This window comes from Buceros rhinoceros, unplaced genomic scaffold, assembly GCF_000710305.1.
Source record: "Buceros rhinoceros silvestris isolate BGI_N320 unplaced genomic scaffold, ASM71030v1 scaffold5230, whole genome shotgun sequence".
Taxonomy (NCBI): Eukaryota; Metazoa; Chordata; class Aves; order Bucerotiformes; family Bucerotidae; genus Buceros; species Buceros rhinoceros.
In genome coordinates, this window is record NW_010388893.1 from 32,690 (window position 1) to 47,635 (window position 14,946).

Below are 14,946 nucleotides of genomic sequence, written 5' to 3' on the forward strand. Positions count from 1 at the left end.
GACCTTGCACTTGGTCTTGTTGAACCTCATGAGGTTCACATGGGCCCACTTCTCCAACAATTATGTAATTGTTGTTTTTTGGGGTTTGAATTGGTTGAAGTACTGCTAGTTTGCTACATAAAATACAACATGCTGCCACACAGTTATGGGTTACTCCGTGGATAAATTTGTCTGACACTTCAAGCCATTCCTTGAATTGAACAAAATATGTAATCCAGTGTCATTGTTTAACCTGGCAGGTAGCTAAACACCCCTAATGGAAAAAAAAAAGTAAAATTTTTGGGTTGAGATAAAGATAGTTTAATAGAACATAAAAGGAAGAGTAAATAATAATAATTTTAAAATAATTAGAATATATAAAACAGGTGATGCAAAGTGCAGTTGCTCACCATCCCGCTGACTGATGCCCAGCCAGTTCCCAAGCGTCAGTCCCCAGCCAGCTTTCTGCCTAGTTTATATACTGAGCATGTCATATGGTACAGAATATCCCTTTGGCCGGCTAGGCTCAGCTGTGTCTCCCCCCAGCTCCTCGTGCCCCTCAGCCTACTCACTGGTGGGGTGGCAATCTGAAAAGTCCTCGACTTAGTGTAAAATCTGCTTAGCAACAACTGAAACACCAGTGTGTAATCAACATTATTCTCACCCTAAATCCAAAACACAGTGCTGTACCAGAACTAGGAAGAAAATAAACTATCCCAGACACAACCAGGACATCCAAACGATAACCTTTGTTTTGTTATAAATTCATGTTTTTATATGACTTCTGTGGTGGTAGGAACACTTACGTCCTTTGTAATGAACTTTATTCTCCCCTAAGGGTAAACCAGGGTATCCTGGATGTGACTTAGTCCTTTGTATTGCACTCAGTGGGATCTGATCAACAGATATCTTTCTTGTAAATGTGAGGGGAGAGGCTATGGCTTTAGATGTTTTTCATAATGTTAACTAATTTTTGCTTCAGGCAGTTTTTTCTTCTGGAAGTGTTTGTGTGGGGAGAGTTCCACAGAGGAAATGTGTCATGCATTGGAATCAGCCGGTTTTAGCCCTCAGATCTTGTTGGTAAGATATTTATTATATACTTTAAAACTTCAATTTAATATTTTGAAAACAAAACATCGAAAGGGAAAATTGTGAATATTGGCCTTTGGATTAATATCATATTCAGACTGTGTTCAGATACCCTCACATGCAGTTTTTTCCACTTAAGAGATGTCAAAAGGAAAAAAATAAATCTTCTAGCAGAAAACTTGGGTATTCTACTGGGAATATCTAGAGTATGCATTTAGGTCTACAACTGTTAAAAAATTTTGTTAGAAGATTTCTTTTACAAAGAAGCAAAAATCATGAGAGTAGATACATTTGTTATAATTTCTTTTTGCCAGCAAGGAACTTTAAAAAGTATTAAAAGTAAATTTTTCGGAATTGATAGTAGTGTTCAGACAGTCCTCTTTATCTTTCATCTGCATGTAATTTTAGTCTTTTGCTACTTTTCTTCTATCCACTACAATGATGGAAATAGATATTTCAGTATCATTTGCCCTTGTTAAGATTTTCAGTTGTGATATTAATAACTGCTGATGTTTACCAAGCTGAGATTGCTACTAACATACTGATATTAGCTGGCTGTGCCTTCAAAAGAGGGTGTTTTCTAAGGTATCTTTCTAAATGAAAGATACAGGTTGTATTATTTAATTTCAAAGTCTGTCGTAGGGTGCCTCATGCAATATATTTTTAGCTTTCTATGTTAATATCTTAAGGGTTCGTAGACATAACATTTCTGTTACCTGACACAAATTTTTTTGAGAAAGTGTTTGCATTAGGTATATTGCAATATCAGAGTTTCATTCTTATTGCTTTAATTCCATATTCTTTTGATTTTTTTGCAGTCACTCCTTCTCAATTTATGGCTTTCCAAGGAAAAAGATATTTTGGACAAACCAGATTCCATCAGTTGCCTTCACACTATGCTGTCACTTCTGAGCAAAATGAAAGGTGAAATGTGCATTTGGAACACTTAAACACAACTGACACTCACTATTAGGAATTTGCTGCTCCGACTAGCCTATATTATCACTTAGGGTTCCCTCCCCACCCCCCAAATTACGTAACAGCGCTGAATGCTGCATGTTGATGAACAGTAACTAAAACCAATCGACATCTGATGAGTGTCACTGTTAAAGGCCTGCTGCACGCCCTGCAGTTCCGCTCTCCACTACCTTGACACAAGTCCTACGTGGCACCAGAACGTGGCTGTCCAGCTGCCCTTCCTCCCCTCTCTGGGTATATAGTCCTGCCTCTCTCCTTTGTGTTGACTGGCTCTCAGAAGTCCTTTGAGTTGCTTTAACTCACTGAGACACTGTTATTCCAGCAGCATTTCTATATTGGACATCTGTAACTTGAGGGGTACTCTATGAAGTCAACTTGCCATCATTGGGGGTAAGTTGTGTAGTGAATAAATACTGGTTCTCCCACCACACACGGAGCTGCTATGGATACGTCTGTGCCAGCTTCCCTTACGTCTGGTTCACCAAAGGGCACCACTATCAGCTTGAAACTGGAGGCGTGAATAAGCCACTGCTGCTGTCTGAATAAATTAATTCTGCTGAACGGAAGGTAGCCTGTAAAGAGTCAGCTTGAGTGCACTGAATATGTGTGGCATCGTGAAATCACAAAAGAAGCCGTCTGCGTTGCAAAGTGTTGGTTTGTAATATTCCTTAGCTCTAGTAAGGGTGCAGCAGGTTTTACTACCCAGTGAATTGAATCTGTTGCCTTTCCTACGCATGAAACTTGGAGAATGAGCAATTCACATTCTGCTCGTTATTATAAATTTGAGTTATAATCTAGAAATTGTATGCTACATATCTAGAAAATGATGATGGAGAGTAATTGGAAATTGCTCCTAATATAAGCTGCTTTACTAGCGTTGATACCCAATGACCCAAGTTGTGTTTTCTGCTCCCTGTTTCTCTACAATTGCTATAGGTGAATCGTGGGACACACAGTCAGTTTCCCCGTGGTGGCAGCAGATGCGCACGGCTTGTGTTCAGTCTGAAAATAATGCAGCAGCCTTGTTATCTGCTCACGTTGGACATTCTGTGACCGCACAGTTGACTGACAGTGCGACAGAGAGAAAAGTAAGTCGTCTTGGACTTGCCCTTCTGTTTGATTTACTGTATCGGTTCCACGCAAACTGCTGTCTTTGTAATAGAGTAACATCCTCAGCACTTACTTGTCGTCGTTCCAACATGGGCACAAACGTGCTGTCCTGTGAGCCTGAAAACTTGTACCTGGCTTTGAAGAAAATTATGCTGAGGTGAAGGATGATACATCAGAATTGTTCACTTGACATATTTAAATATGTGATGGGATCCCTACAGTGAGTTTTTCTTTTGATAGCAAACTTAAAGCCTACGCAGTTTCCACGTAAATTTGCAAAGTCCACTGAACTTTGGATGGCGAACCTGTTTTAACAGAGTTGGGACTTTTTTTTTCTATATTGTTTTAGCACTTATGTTACTATGCCTTCATAAGGTGATGGGTGTTTGGTTTTCTTGTAATAAGTTGTGATTAAATTGTGATTAAGACTATGAAACTGCACACAGCATTGCAATTCAAGATGGAAAAAGTTATTCCATTCCTAAATAGCACTAGGCATATATGTGTTTTACTACTTGTCTTAACAGATCAGATGGGGTTTAGGTGATGTTCAGTCCTCTCAATAGTCTGGCCTATAAATTACAACTAGATTACCAGGAAGTGGTTTAGTATTTTTGCACATTCATCTTAACTATTGAAATTCTGTATATTAAAATTGTCAGCAGTGCCTAGATAGGAGTGTTGGTATGTAGCAGTGTATTATGCTTTACCCATAAGCTGTCTCTTTGTCACCTTCTCTTCTGCTCTTAAAAGAATAAAGCAACAGCTCTATTTCCCTCAAAAATTCCATAACATCATTATCTTACACACACACCCTTTTTTTTTTTTTCACCTACCATCCTTCCGCTTAGTCTAGAAGTATTAATGGCCAGGCTTCTGAGAACTCCAGAGTTTGCTGTCCTGGTGGACAAAGCTAAAAATCAGATCTGCGCCCTACTGGAAAGATTCTTGGGCTTCCTGGCAGAGCATTTGCTGGAGAACGTGAGCAGTAGCAAAATAATGCACAGAACTATGATGTGGTATGATCCAGCATTTCTGGGTGCTTGATACATAATTTTTTTTCTACGTTGTAGGAAACTGAAATGTAGGTGAGTTAGTCATGTATTTAGGGAATGTGTATATAGTGGAGGATTTAAAACTAATCTTTTTAAAGAGATTCTAACCCACTTTTCAACTAAATATGTACTTAAAAATGAGACTATAAGATGACCTTTTGGGTCGTTCTATTTCCTTAGGCTTTTATTTAAGAATCTGTGCATCTCATGAGTAGTGTGGGATATTAATTGATTTTGCATTTTTAATGTACATATGTTGAACTAAGTTACTATTTAAAATGCAGTAGCTCTCGGGATAGAGCTTTCAATTTTAATACTGTGCATTCTTTTTTTTTTTTTTTTTTAAATCTCTGCTTCTTTAAGTGAACGGAACTAAACCAGTCCATCTGTTCTGTTAGATTTCCCAAATAACTGTAGGTTCAGACACGGAATCCTGGGAAGCACTTTCACTTGATACCGAATATTGGAAACTTTTGCTGAAGCAGTTAGAGGATTGTCTGATACTTCAAACACTACTGCACAGTGAAGTGAGCAAAACGACAAAAAGAGTTTCTTCGCTGCAGACCGAGCCTTTGGGCAGGCTTTCCGTAAAGAAGTTGCTTGAAGGCGGAAAAGGTGCATTTTTATTCTCTTCAAGAGATGCTTGATTGCCTTTCTAATAGACTTCTGAGCCATCCTTACCTACTTAATGATATACACCGTGCTGGAGATTGTTGTTAGTTCCTGAGTTTAAAAAAACAAGTTAAACCACATAGAATACCACTTTAAAATCGTAAACAGGTGTTACTGCAGAGACTGCATTGTAAACCTCTAATCAGTCACTTGGGAAGTTTTCTAATAGGTAGAGTTATCCTTAAGTTAAAACTCATACCTCTTCTTCAGTTCTGAACCGTTAAATCTTCTGCGATACACTGACTGTAATTCGTACTTTTTTTTTTCCCCTCCTCCAACGTCCTAGGAGGTGTTGCTGACACTGTAGCAAAGTGGGTTTTTAAGCAAGGCTTCAGTCCTCTGGTACTGAATTTGGCCCAACACAGAAACAGTACAGGTAGTACTGAAGAATCCGCAGGAATGTGTGCCGATGTCTTTCTTGAGGAATCAGAAGCAGATGCAAGCTTGGAAACAATCCTAGGTAAGAAAATAAACATGTATTTTTCAAATTCGAAATGTCTGCAGAGATGTTTTCGTTGCTACCGTTGTGAAGTAGCAGAAATCACAGTGGGGAGAGGTCTGTCTTGTAACTTCAGATTTCCTTTCTCTAGAGCTACTGCAACTAGCGTATCAGCAGTTTCCGTGTAGTCTTGAAGTGGATGTACTCCATGCCCATTGCTGTTGGGAATACGTAGTGCAGTGGAATAAGGACCCAGAGGTAAAAGAATTTCATTTGTGAGGGAGTAGAGATTAAGACGAACTCAGCAGAAGCAGTTTCACAAGTTTGTAGTAGTTAATAAAACTGCCATTAAGAAGATTGGCTTGGAAAGCGTACTAGGTACATTTTTTCTGTGATACACGGCTGTCCTGTACCTTCTCTAGTATTGGAAAAGGTTGTCCTCGGTTCAGGTGATACTAAAATGGAAATCAGCACTCCTGGGATCTGCGCAGCATAACTCTTTGCTGTAAAATAGCAAGTTCCTTTGAGATTGTTAACAACTTACTCCATCATAATGACGTGAAGTAACAATGAATCTTCCTAGCACAAATGGATTTTGTATTTGAAAAATTACTGTAGTCCGTGGAGGTGCCTTTCAGCAGGGGATGTTCGCAGCACACACTAAAACAAAGCCCTGAAAACAGTGCTGAAATCACAATGTGTTTCACAGTTACTGAAACACACTTTGCATGTAACTTTGTCAGATAGTAGCAGAGAAGACTGGACTCTCAGAATAACTGACAAGTTTTATAACTGTCAGAAAACAGTAGCTTTAAAATATTCTACCTGGGCCCTTTAAGAACCAATAGTCTACATTTAAAACAAGTTTTGAATCATGTAGTAACTTGTTCTTTTACTTTTTTTGTTTTACATAAGGAAGCATGTTTTCTCATTAGGTCTCTAGATCATCTAAGATGCATCGCTAATGCTCACGTTCAGCACGGTAAGTATGAAGTGATTATTAAAAATTGATCTATGTTGAAACTGTGAAACAACAGGAGAGGTGACTGTTTGTCGACTGATGTAGATGTATGCGGTTGGTAGAGGTGATGGCTGTTTTGTCTAAAGAAAAAAACCCAAAACACCAAACCCCTAACTTTCTGCTGATGTTCAAGCTTTGCTTTTCATGGTGAAACAGAGTTTCCATCAGAACCATGAAAATAACTTGGTTAGGTAAAGTTAAAATGTTTAAATAAAAACATTTTAAAGTAAAACTGCTCTGAGAATTTTTAATCAGTATTTAAATAGTGGCACGTTTCTCCCAGGCAATTACTTTTCATGCGTTTCATGAATTTTTCAATACTCGTGTTTTAATGCATGTGATGACAATTGTCTTTTTTGTAGACTATTTTTGTATGTAAATAAGGTGCTCTCAGTGCCTAAAGTGCAAGTCTTAATCCTTCATGCTTACCACCAAAGTTTCTGTGTTCCTACAATGTTTAACCCTGTCTGCATAGCACCGTAATTTTAAAGAATGATTTGTTGCACTCCTGACTGTATTTGACCTCCTGAGAAATCCGAATGTCCAAGCAGAAAGCAGTGAGGGTAACTCACAACTCCTTCCTGTGTCATTCACCATCCGGTTCTAATTCCCGCCCCGTCCCCACTGAAGGAATTCGGGCCCGTGGTTTTTCACTCCGTGCTTGTAAGATGTCTTCTCTCTCCACCTGGAGTTACGAGTTTGTGACTGTTGTAGGTATCGCTCTGATGATGTGGAATACCTTCATAGTAAAAAGGCTTTCTTCTGCTACGTATCTCATGGACAAGGTGAGAGCAGTATGGTGACAGTATTTTTAAGGCTAAATTTTCATTGTTTACTGAAAAGTGAAACTGGTGTTTTTCAGCCATTGTTTTGGGTTTCATTGTTTCAGGAGTATCTTTGATTTAAGCATCAAAACCCCCCTGCTTATTTGGTTTATTATCTGGCTAACTTCTGGAATTGATGAAGGAATGCATGTTTTAAACTACAGAATGATCATCTATAGGCAGCTTTAAGTAACAGCTGGTCACTGGCTGATGTGTACCAAAGACTTAGGCACAGTGTCAGCTTGTAATTGCTAAATAAAAAGTATTGGTTAAACAGTTTGAAACTATATATATGTGTGTATATAAAATTATAGGTTAGAAAACAATAAATAATGTTTTCTCTGTGCCTCTTTTCTGTTATTTCCAGGAAATGTTCAGGTTCCCCCAGGCAGCAGCTTTTCCTAATGTTGTGGTTCAAGTTTTGCATGTATGAGCTCTTCCTCTGCAAAACACACAACATTGTGTGCTTGTTGTTGAGCGTTTTGAACTATTGCTGCCATTGTAACTTGGCTTCTGTTCTAGTGTGCAGCTTGTTTGCTATGAGTTTTAGCAGTCTTTTGTCCCTGCTAAACTTCAATTTTTCACGCTTATAAATAGGCAGTGGATCTGTCTTCCAGTTCTGTGTAGGACTGGAAGACAGTTTAGGAAGGGTGCTGCCAGTGATGCAGCTGTTTAAATAGTAGAAGGAGAATCCGCCTGTTGGTTTACCGGTTGTAGAGCAGCAGCTAAGTGTTTTTCAGCATAAAAGTCTAGATGGAGAGAGAAGTGTTTTAAGTGATTAAAAAAATACCCCAGCAAATCACCAACCAAGAACACAAACCCACAAGAATTTGCTCTTCTCAGTTCATGCTTTTGCTTTTTGTTTAGCTCTGTAAGAATTGGAGAACATCATCTTCCTTGTTCCTTTCAATAAATAGGCTCAGTTGTGTACAGTTGTAGTAGGTGTTTCTTCTGCACGAACTCTTTTCCAGTTTTTCTCCATGCCTTTAAGTAAATCCACCACCATTACTTCTGTCGAGATTAACACCCACAAGAGAGATGCAGGCTTTATTAACTAACTGCTTTGCACTCGTCTGTTGCCTCAAGCAAATATCATGTAATAAGAAATCTTGCTCATTTGTAATAGCTATTCCTGTATGTTTGAAAGCTGGGACTTAGTCCTTAGGGTTTGTGTTACAGAAGCAGTAGCACGAATGATCTCCCACCAACTTCCAGAAAAGTAGTTTCCAAATCTGTTGGCGCTTAATCAGTCCCAAAACTGACCACTGAAAGTTGTCTTGAACTCTTACTTGGAAACAGCATGATGGGTCACCTGAATTCGAGTTTAAATAATCTCATAATTCAGGACCCTGGAATCTCAATTCAGCTGTCGTTTAGACGCTGCCATAATGTTGTAATCATCACTTCTGGTTTTTGAGCTCTGGAAGAGAGAACTTCCACTTATGTGCTTCATCATGTGCAGCATGTGATTCAGCTTGTAGAAGTTGGACCTCATAGTAGCGTTCCTAAATGGGATATGACTGAGGACACTCTACTGCAGAATTCAGATAGGCGAAGCACGAAAACCATGTAGTATTTTTCTTGTTATCCTTCTCCATCTCAGTGAACATGCTGGAGCATTCGCTCTTCCTTCCCTCTTCCCTTGTTCCCTGGTGTTCCTTTTTAATGTCACCCTTGGTCTTGTAGCTCTAGTTGTGCATTACAGGAATCACTGGGAATTTTTTAGCTGTCTTTGATATTTGAATTAGGACCTTGGGGCCTTATTTCTAATCCTAGACTTTCGGAAGGATGAACTGCGTATCAGTCACATTCGTCTGAGTTGTCTGATCTGTATCAAAGCTTCTGTTAAAAGCAGGCTGTGCAGAGTTGCATTATATACCTGTACTGAACTATTTTCTAGGTTTGTATTAGGAAAATAGTAATGAAAAGTTAAAATGTGGGGTAACAGATAACTCAGGATGAAAATTATTTAATTATGGTGACTTTTTTCTTTAAAAACAGGTTGGAAAAGCTCCAAAGGACAGATTATGCAGACGGGCAAGTACACTACTGTTGTCTAAATGGGAAGAAATAAATAAAAATGCCTTAATTTTTGTCTAGTTAGTGATTTATTTTTGAATGTTTCGGAAAAAATTCAAAATGCAGCCCTAGAGAAAATGGTGTTAATTTTAAGAAATGTTAAGTTAACCTTTTCCTGACAAAGCAAATTGGACCAGGAGTATAACTACAAATATTATAGAAGGTAGACTTGAGACTGTAACATGACCAATTACTATTACTTTTCATGTGTAATGTCATTATTTAGAACTTCGTTGGAAGACAACTGCTATGCTCAGAAACTGAAATTTGCTAGATGTGATTACTTGAGGAATTCAGTCTTCTTGAGAGAGACACTATTGTAAATGGGTACACTTAGCTTCATTCCTGTTTTTCCTGTTATTTCTAATTCTTTGTTGTACATCAGTGAATATTTGTTTGCCTGTCAATGTAGTAAGTTAATAAACTGAGCTTAACAGTGATTTGTGACAACTGTCTTCTCAAACATACAGAGCTAATCAAAGCCTGCTTCAGTTCCAACTGAAACGATTGAAATCATACTGTTTGTTAACAGGACGTAGGTATGGGTGACACAGCAATGACAGCTTTCCTTGGCTGCTGTTCAGACCTTCTGCAAACATTGCTAGAGGTAAATCTTTATTTTTCCGGCAGAAAGTACTGAACTAATTGATTAAAACTTAAAGAATATGGGTATACTAATTTCTGTACCATTCAGTTCAGACAAAAATTAATGAACTTCTAGACAATACGAAATTTTCTTTTAATTTCACTGCAGAGAACTTGTGATTCAAGCTGCGTCACTTGCACAGGTGGCCAGTAGCGGTGACATTTTGTACGTGACTGCTTTGCTGTGTTGCTCTGGCAGGCTGATGTTAGCAGTGACGAAATGCAGGCTCCTGTCCTGGAGACCGAAGACGCCTGGGTCTTGGTAGAAGGACCGGTATCGATAGTAGAGCTCGCCCTGGAGCAGAAGCGCATTCACTACCCGCTCGTTGAACACCAGTTTGTGTTATGTACTATCTTGTACGCCATCATGAGGTTTTCTTTGAAGAGCGTGAAGCCTCTTTCACTGTTTGATAGCAAGGTATGTCTTTTGAAAGCACACATCTTAATTCTGCTATCATTCCTCGTGGTATCTACAGCATATGCCAGCTTTCATGCTTTGAACAGTTCACGTGTAGTTTCATGGCAGACATTTAGTTCACAGTGGTGCAGTAATGCAGTTGCCATCAGAATTCAGGCTGAGACACGAACTTGGTGTTTTTCCTTTTGAATAAAAGATTTGCAGTGACCTCAGATGCATGAAAATCAGCTCCTTAATAATCGGCTGGCCTGAAAGTACCACGTGGTAGGAACTCGGGATGACAGGTTTTTCTCGTTGCTGTGAGAAGTGCCAGATCACAGAAAACATAAATATTTAAAGTCAGAAATGTTATCGTTAGTGTCACTGTTGTATCCATTATTGCTGATGATTGTTCCAGAATTCTGAGCATCTCAAAGTGAATAAACAGCTTGTCACTTAGTGCACATAAACCTCTTAAAAACAAGCAAACAGAAGAAGGTCGCTGCATTTAAAACGCCCTGTGTCTCCAGTCAGAGCTTGGCCCTGACACAACGCAGGTACCACAAGCTGAGCTTCCCTCCTCCTAGCTCTGCCACGCTGCAATTCTAAAAACAACTTAAAACATGTTTCATTCATTAGTTATTTACTAATAACTAATGGGGAGAAAATGTTTGAGTCCTGTAACACTGCACAGAGTTCTTAATGATTTACTGGAATTATATAAATGCAGACTGTTACTCTCTCTTGTTACAGGTTGTTGTCTGTGTGCAAGCTCTGATGAAGCAGTTGGGTCTAGTTTTAGCATTTTCCCATAGATGGAATGCTAGTGGGTTTATGCCCTTTTTTTACCCTTATCTGTTAGCAGATACCCTTATCTGTTACCTTTTGTCATTTAAGAATGCGTATTATGTCTTGAGTAAAATTACACCCTGTTCCCGTGCCTTCTTTCTCTTACATACAACTGTTATTCTTAGCTGCTGCCTTTTTGCCTTCCCTCACTCAAGATTTCCATTCTTCTGTGAGTGTTATGAGAGAATTTGTAACAGGTCTTTAAAGAAGCTTGGCTGATGACTGAAAAAGTGGTTAAAAGTTTTGAAGACCATTTATTATTTTATTTCTGACAAGGCAAGTCACTCTCTAGACCTGCACATCCATCACTGGCTTTTAACATAAGCATTTTTTTGGTACCAGTTTCCCAGAGACGCTTGGCATTGAGTAGATCACTGCTGGAGCACAGGGGGCTGAAACGAGGGCTACCTGTTGTGCCACTGTACAGGGGTTTACCTGAAACTCGATTAATCTGTAGTTCAAGAGCCCTTAAAATTAAGCGGTGTCCACTATAGCAGTAGGTAATGGATAAATTTTTTTGGTATTAACTAGTTTGCATTTCTTCCTACATACTATGCTTGGTGTGCTGGTCTGGAGCCAGGGGCCAGGAAGTACATCCACGCCTCAGCTCCAGCTGGTAGCGTATCAGCTGCCCAGTTTGGTAGGCAGGTAGTGCTAAGTTTGAAAGCAAATCCTTGACGCGTTGTGATTGCGTGAACAAAAGTTTTGTTTTGTTCTGTGCCTTTAGCTTACAATGCTATTTTGAGAAACAGCAGATGCTGCTTAAAAAATTGGTAGGCTTCATAGTACTGGATCAAACTGGATTACTGGCGTTCCCCTGTGTCTGAGGCCTGCCTTTGGTTCTTGATTCTAGGGCAAAAATGCATTTTTCAAAGACCTTACTTCAATTCAGCTGCTACCTAGTGGGGATATGGATACCAATGTGTTATCCACACGACAACAGGTAGGTGTAACTTTTGTACTGAAAGTTCTTAAACTTCTAAAATTTCAAATAACACTGAAGTAACCTGCAATTTTTGCTTCCAAGTTCTTAGTCAAAGTTGTGAGTGCAGCAGTTCAAACGCTGTGTTCATCACAAAAGGCCAAGGTCTCAGAAGAGGAATTGTTTCCTTTTGAAAAGGGGAAGAACTGGCCAACTTTGGCTGCGGACCTGGCTCGGCATCTTCAGATCTCTGAGGATGTGGTCAAAAGGCATTACGTCTGTGAGCTGTATAGCTACGGGATGGACCATCTTGGTGAAGAGGTAGTAACAGCTTTTAATTGTTTTAAATCAATACAACACTGTGTCACGTCCCCTGCTAAAATTACTTTTTCACTTACATAAGATGCCTGGAAGGGTTAGACAAGCATCATCAGGTTCAAAAAATCCCCAGGCTGAAAAGTCAGAGGCTGGAAAAGTACTTTTACAAGGCCAAGAATTACCCTCCTTTTTCCTTCTTCCCAACAAGAATCTGAGTAGAGCGACGTGTGGAAGCATGGTAGGGAATGTCCCCTACCCCTACTCGTACTGTCCCCAAACCAGTACAGCCTTTTTCAGTTTACTGTCTTTCATAGTTTCAGGACTCTGCTTTTTTGCCTCAAATCTCTTCTTTTAGGAAAAGCTTACCAGTCCTTGGACTAGAAAATCCTTCCCTTTCTCGAAGGGAAAATCAAACAAGATTATGTGGAAGTTTAGGAGTATGTTGCTGAACTGTAAGCAGATCTCGTGCTCACACTCATCGCTGTGTGAAGTACACAGTAACTCGCTGCCTTTGTTCACTCTTCGGCTGTTGAAGCTTTTAATAAAGTGCTTTATTACAATACCAGGCAACACAAGAAAAAGTCTCAAACCTGTTTGTTGGTTTAGTATCGAGAAGCTCCTTCTGGTACAGCTTTTGAAGCCTGCAGATGAGGGAGCTGTGTCGTGCTGAAATGGTTTCTAGTTTCTTGTTTTCCTCTTTTCAGGCCTTTCTTCAGGTGGCTGACAAAGAAGTGCTTGCATCACAGCTGCTGGTACTGGCTGGGCAGAGGCTGGCCTTCGCTTTACTTCACACGCAGACCAAGGAGGGTGTGGAACTCCTCGCGAGGCTCCCACCCACACTCTGTACTTGGCTCAAAGCCATGGTAAGCAAAGCTTGATTCAGGAAAATGGGTTAATTTTTCAGAAGCTTGTGTTCACCAGGACAGAGGTGATGACTGAAGGGCCTTTTCTCACTAATAGAAGCAGCAGTCTATTTTCATTTTCACTGGTGCTAGTTCTGTTTCATGAAGGGTAAAGCAGTTTCCTGGGTCAAAGCATCATCTGAACTGCATGAATAAACCTTAGCAATCTGTCTTTCACAAGTTCAGGAGGGCTTATGTGTAAAACTGCTCTAATGCTGTGTTTATTCTTTTATATAGGACCCCCAGGAACTTCAGAATGTGGAAGTGCCAGTTGCAACAACAGCTGCGCTAGTGCACAAGGTCATAGAGCACTTACCGGAGAACCACGGGCAGTACAGCCTTGCCTTGAACCTGATCGAGGCGGCAGAAGCTGCCTCATCGTGACGTTCTTGGTTAGCCCAGGTCTGCCAGAGAGCGGGCAGTGCGTGGCTGTACACAACGAGGCTGAACTTAGAGAGTGAAACCTCCGTGTGGCTCTTCTTACGCAACGAAAAGAGCAGTGCTCCCCGCCCCAGAATTGCAGGAGGTAATTTTAAATTGGAGTATATTTTAAATTCTGCACTAGTACAAAAATGTTTAGTTTCTATAGTACACTTGTCAGTATCTGAAATGCTTTGTTATTTATTTCTGACTTGAGCGCTTTTCTGCGGTAGCGGATTTATTCAACAGCAATTCTAGTCTATTTACAAAGTCACATCTTGTGAAACTCTGTATTTCATGCTGGCAGTAACTGCTGCAGTCTCAATGTTCCAGGTAGGACTTCTTTTTCAAAACAAGCTGTAGAATTACACCCAAGAAAATCTTCAGTCTCTGAAGTTACCATGTAAAGCCAATACTGCTTTTTCAGAAGCTAGAGCTGGTGTTGGGCTCATGCCTTGTGTAACTGCATTATACATGACAATGACGACTGCGCTTGACAGAGGATGAAACGTGCTGGAGCCTTATGCAAAGGGAGAACAGCCCAGGTTAGAAATACCTTGGGAAGGGGAATCCAGTTCTCAGACACAATTCCGGACTCATCTTTCAGTCCAGACCTCCCAGAATTGTCTCTAGGGTGCTGGGCTTCAGCAGAAACTGGATTTACATCCCTCTCCTTTATTATTAAGCTCTGCTGAGTTTATGTAGGTCAAGGAATGTCTTACTATAAGATTGTTCCCCTATCTTATTGCTGTAGAATGGTCCGATTCTTTGCACACGTTAACTTGTAGCCAAAAACTGCTTAAGTAGGTGACCCAACTTCTCTGAACGTCTATAGTACTGAGTACTTTAGCCTTAAAAATCCTTTTACTTACGGTACCTACAGGGAATCAAATAGTGAGCATCTTCACTATTGGAGTGGTATTAAACATGATTATCCTGCATCAGTTACTACTGTCCACCTTCTACCTAAAGGAAGCCAGGAGACAAAAATGAAATGGGTGTGATCTGGTTTTGTCTTGAAGTCAGATGAAATTACTAGATCCATCTTGTAACCTGCTCCTCTTGCATTATATGTAAGAAACGTTCACGGTGTTCTGCCTTGATGGAGACAGAATGCGGACTGACCTGTCTGTCATCTAAGGGTTAGACTCCCTCCAAGATAAGGTTACGGAGGTGACTTGTTCCACACAGCTGCCTCCTCCTTTTCAGCATCCCCAGTTCCTAATCACTGCACTTTAACAGTACTG

At 40.0% G+C, this 14,946-nt stretch overlaps 1 protein-coding gene across 1 annotated transcript in view; it reads left to right on the plus strand.

Moving 5' to 3' along the window:
- Window positions 1-13,663, plus strand: part of RAB3GAP2 (RAB3 GTPase activating protein subunit 2 (non-catalytic)) — a gene marked incomplete at its 5' end in the record, with an annotated part of 37,266 nt that extends 23,603 nt beyond the window's left edge. The window contains 15 exons of the mRNA XM_010131821.1: window positions 962-1,059; window positions 1,887-1,992; window positions 2,974-3,134; window positions 4,610-4,826; window positions 5,170-5,343; window positions 5,474-5,580; window positions 6,238-6,304; window positions 7,058-7,128; window positions 9,169-9,204; window positions 9,779-9,853; window positions 10,091-10,309; window positions 11,991-12,080; window positions 12,165-12,380; window positions 13,082-13,240; window positions 13,517-13,663. Coding sequence (XP_010130123.1) covers window positions 962-1,059; window positions 1,887-1,992; window positions 2,974-3,134; window positions 4,610-4,826; window positions 5,170-5,343; window positions 5,474-5,580; window positions 6,238-6,304; window positions 7,058-7,128; window positions 9,169-9,204; window positions 9,779-9,853; window positions 10,091-10,309; window positions 11,991-12,080; window positions 12,165-12,380; window positions 13,082-13,240; window positions 13,517-13,663 — 1,943 coding nt within the window. The remainder of the gene's footprint in view (window positions 1-961; window positions 1,060-1,886; window positions 1,993-2,973; window positions 3,135-4,609; window positions 4,827-5,169; window positions 5,344-5,473; window positions 5,581-6,237; window positions 6,305-7,057; window positions 7,129-9,168; window positions 9,205-9,778; window positions 9,854-10,090; window positions 10,310-11,990; window positions 12,081-12,164; window positions 12,381-13,081; window positions 13,241-13,516) is intronic.
- Between the last annotated feature and the right edge of the window lie 1,283 nt (window positions 13,664-14,946).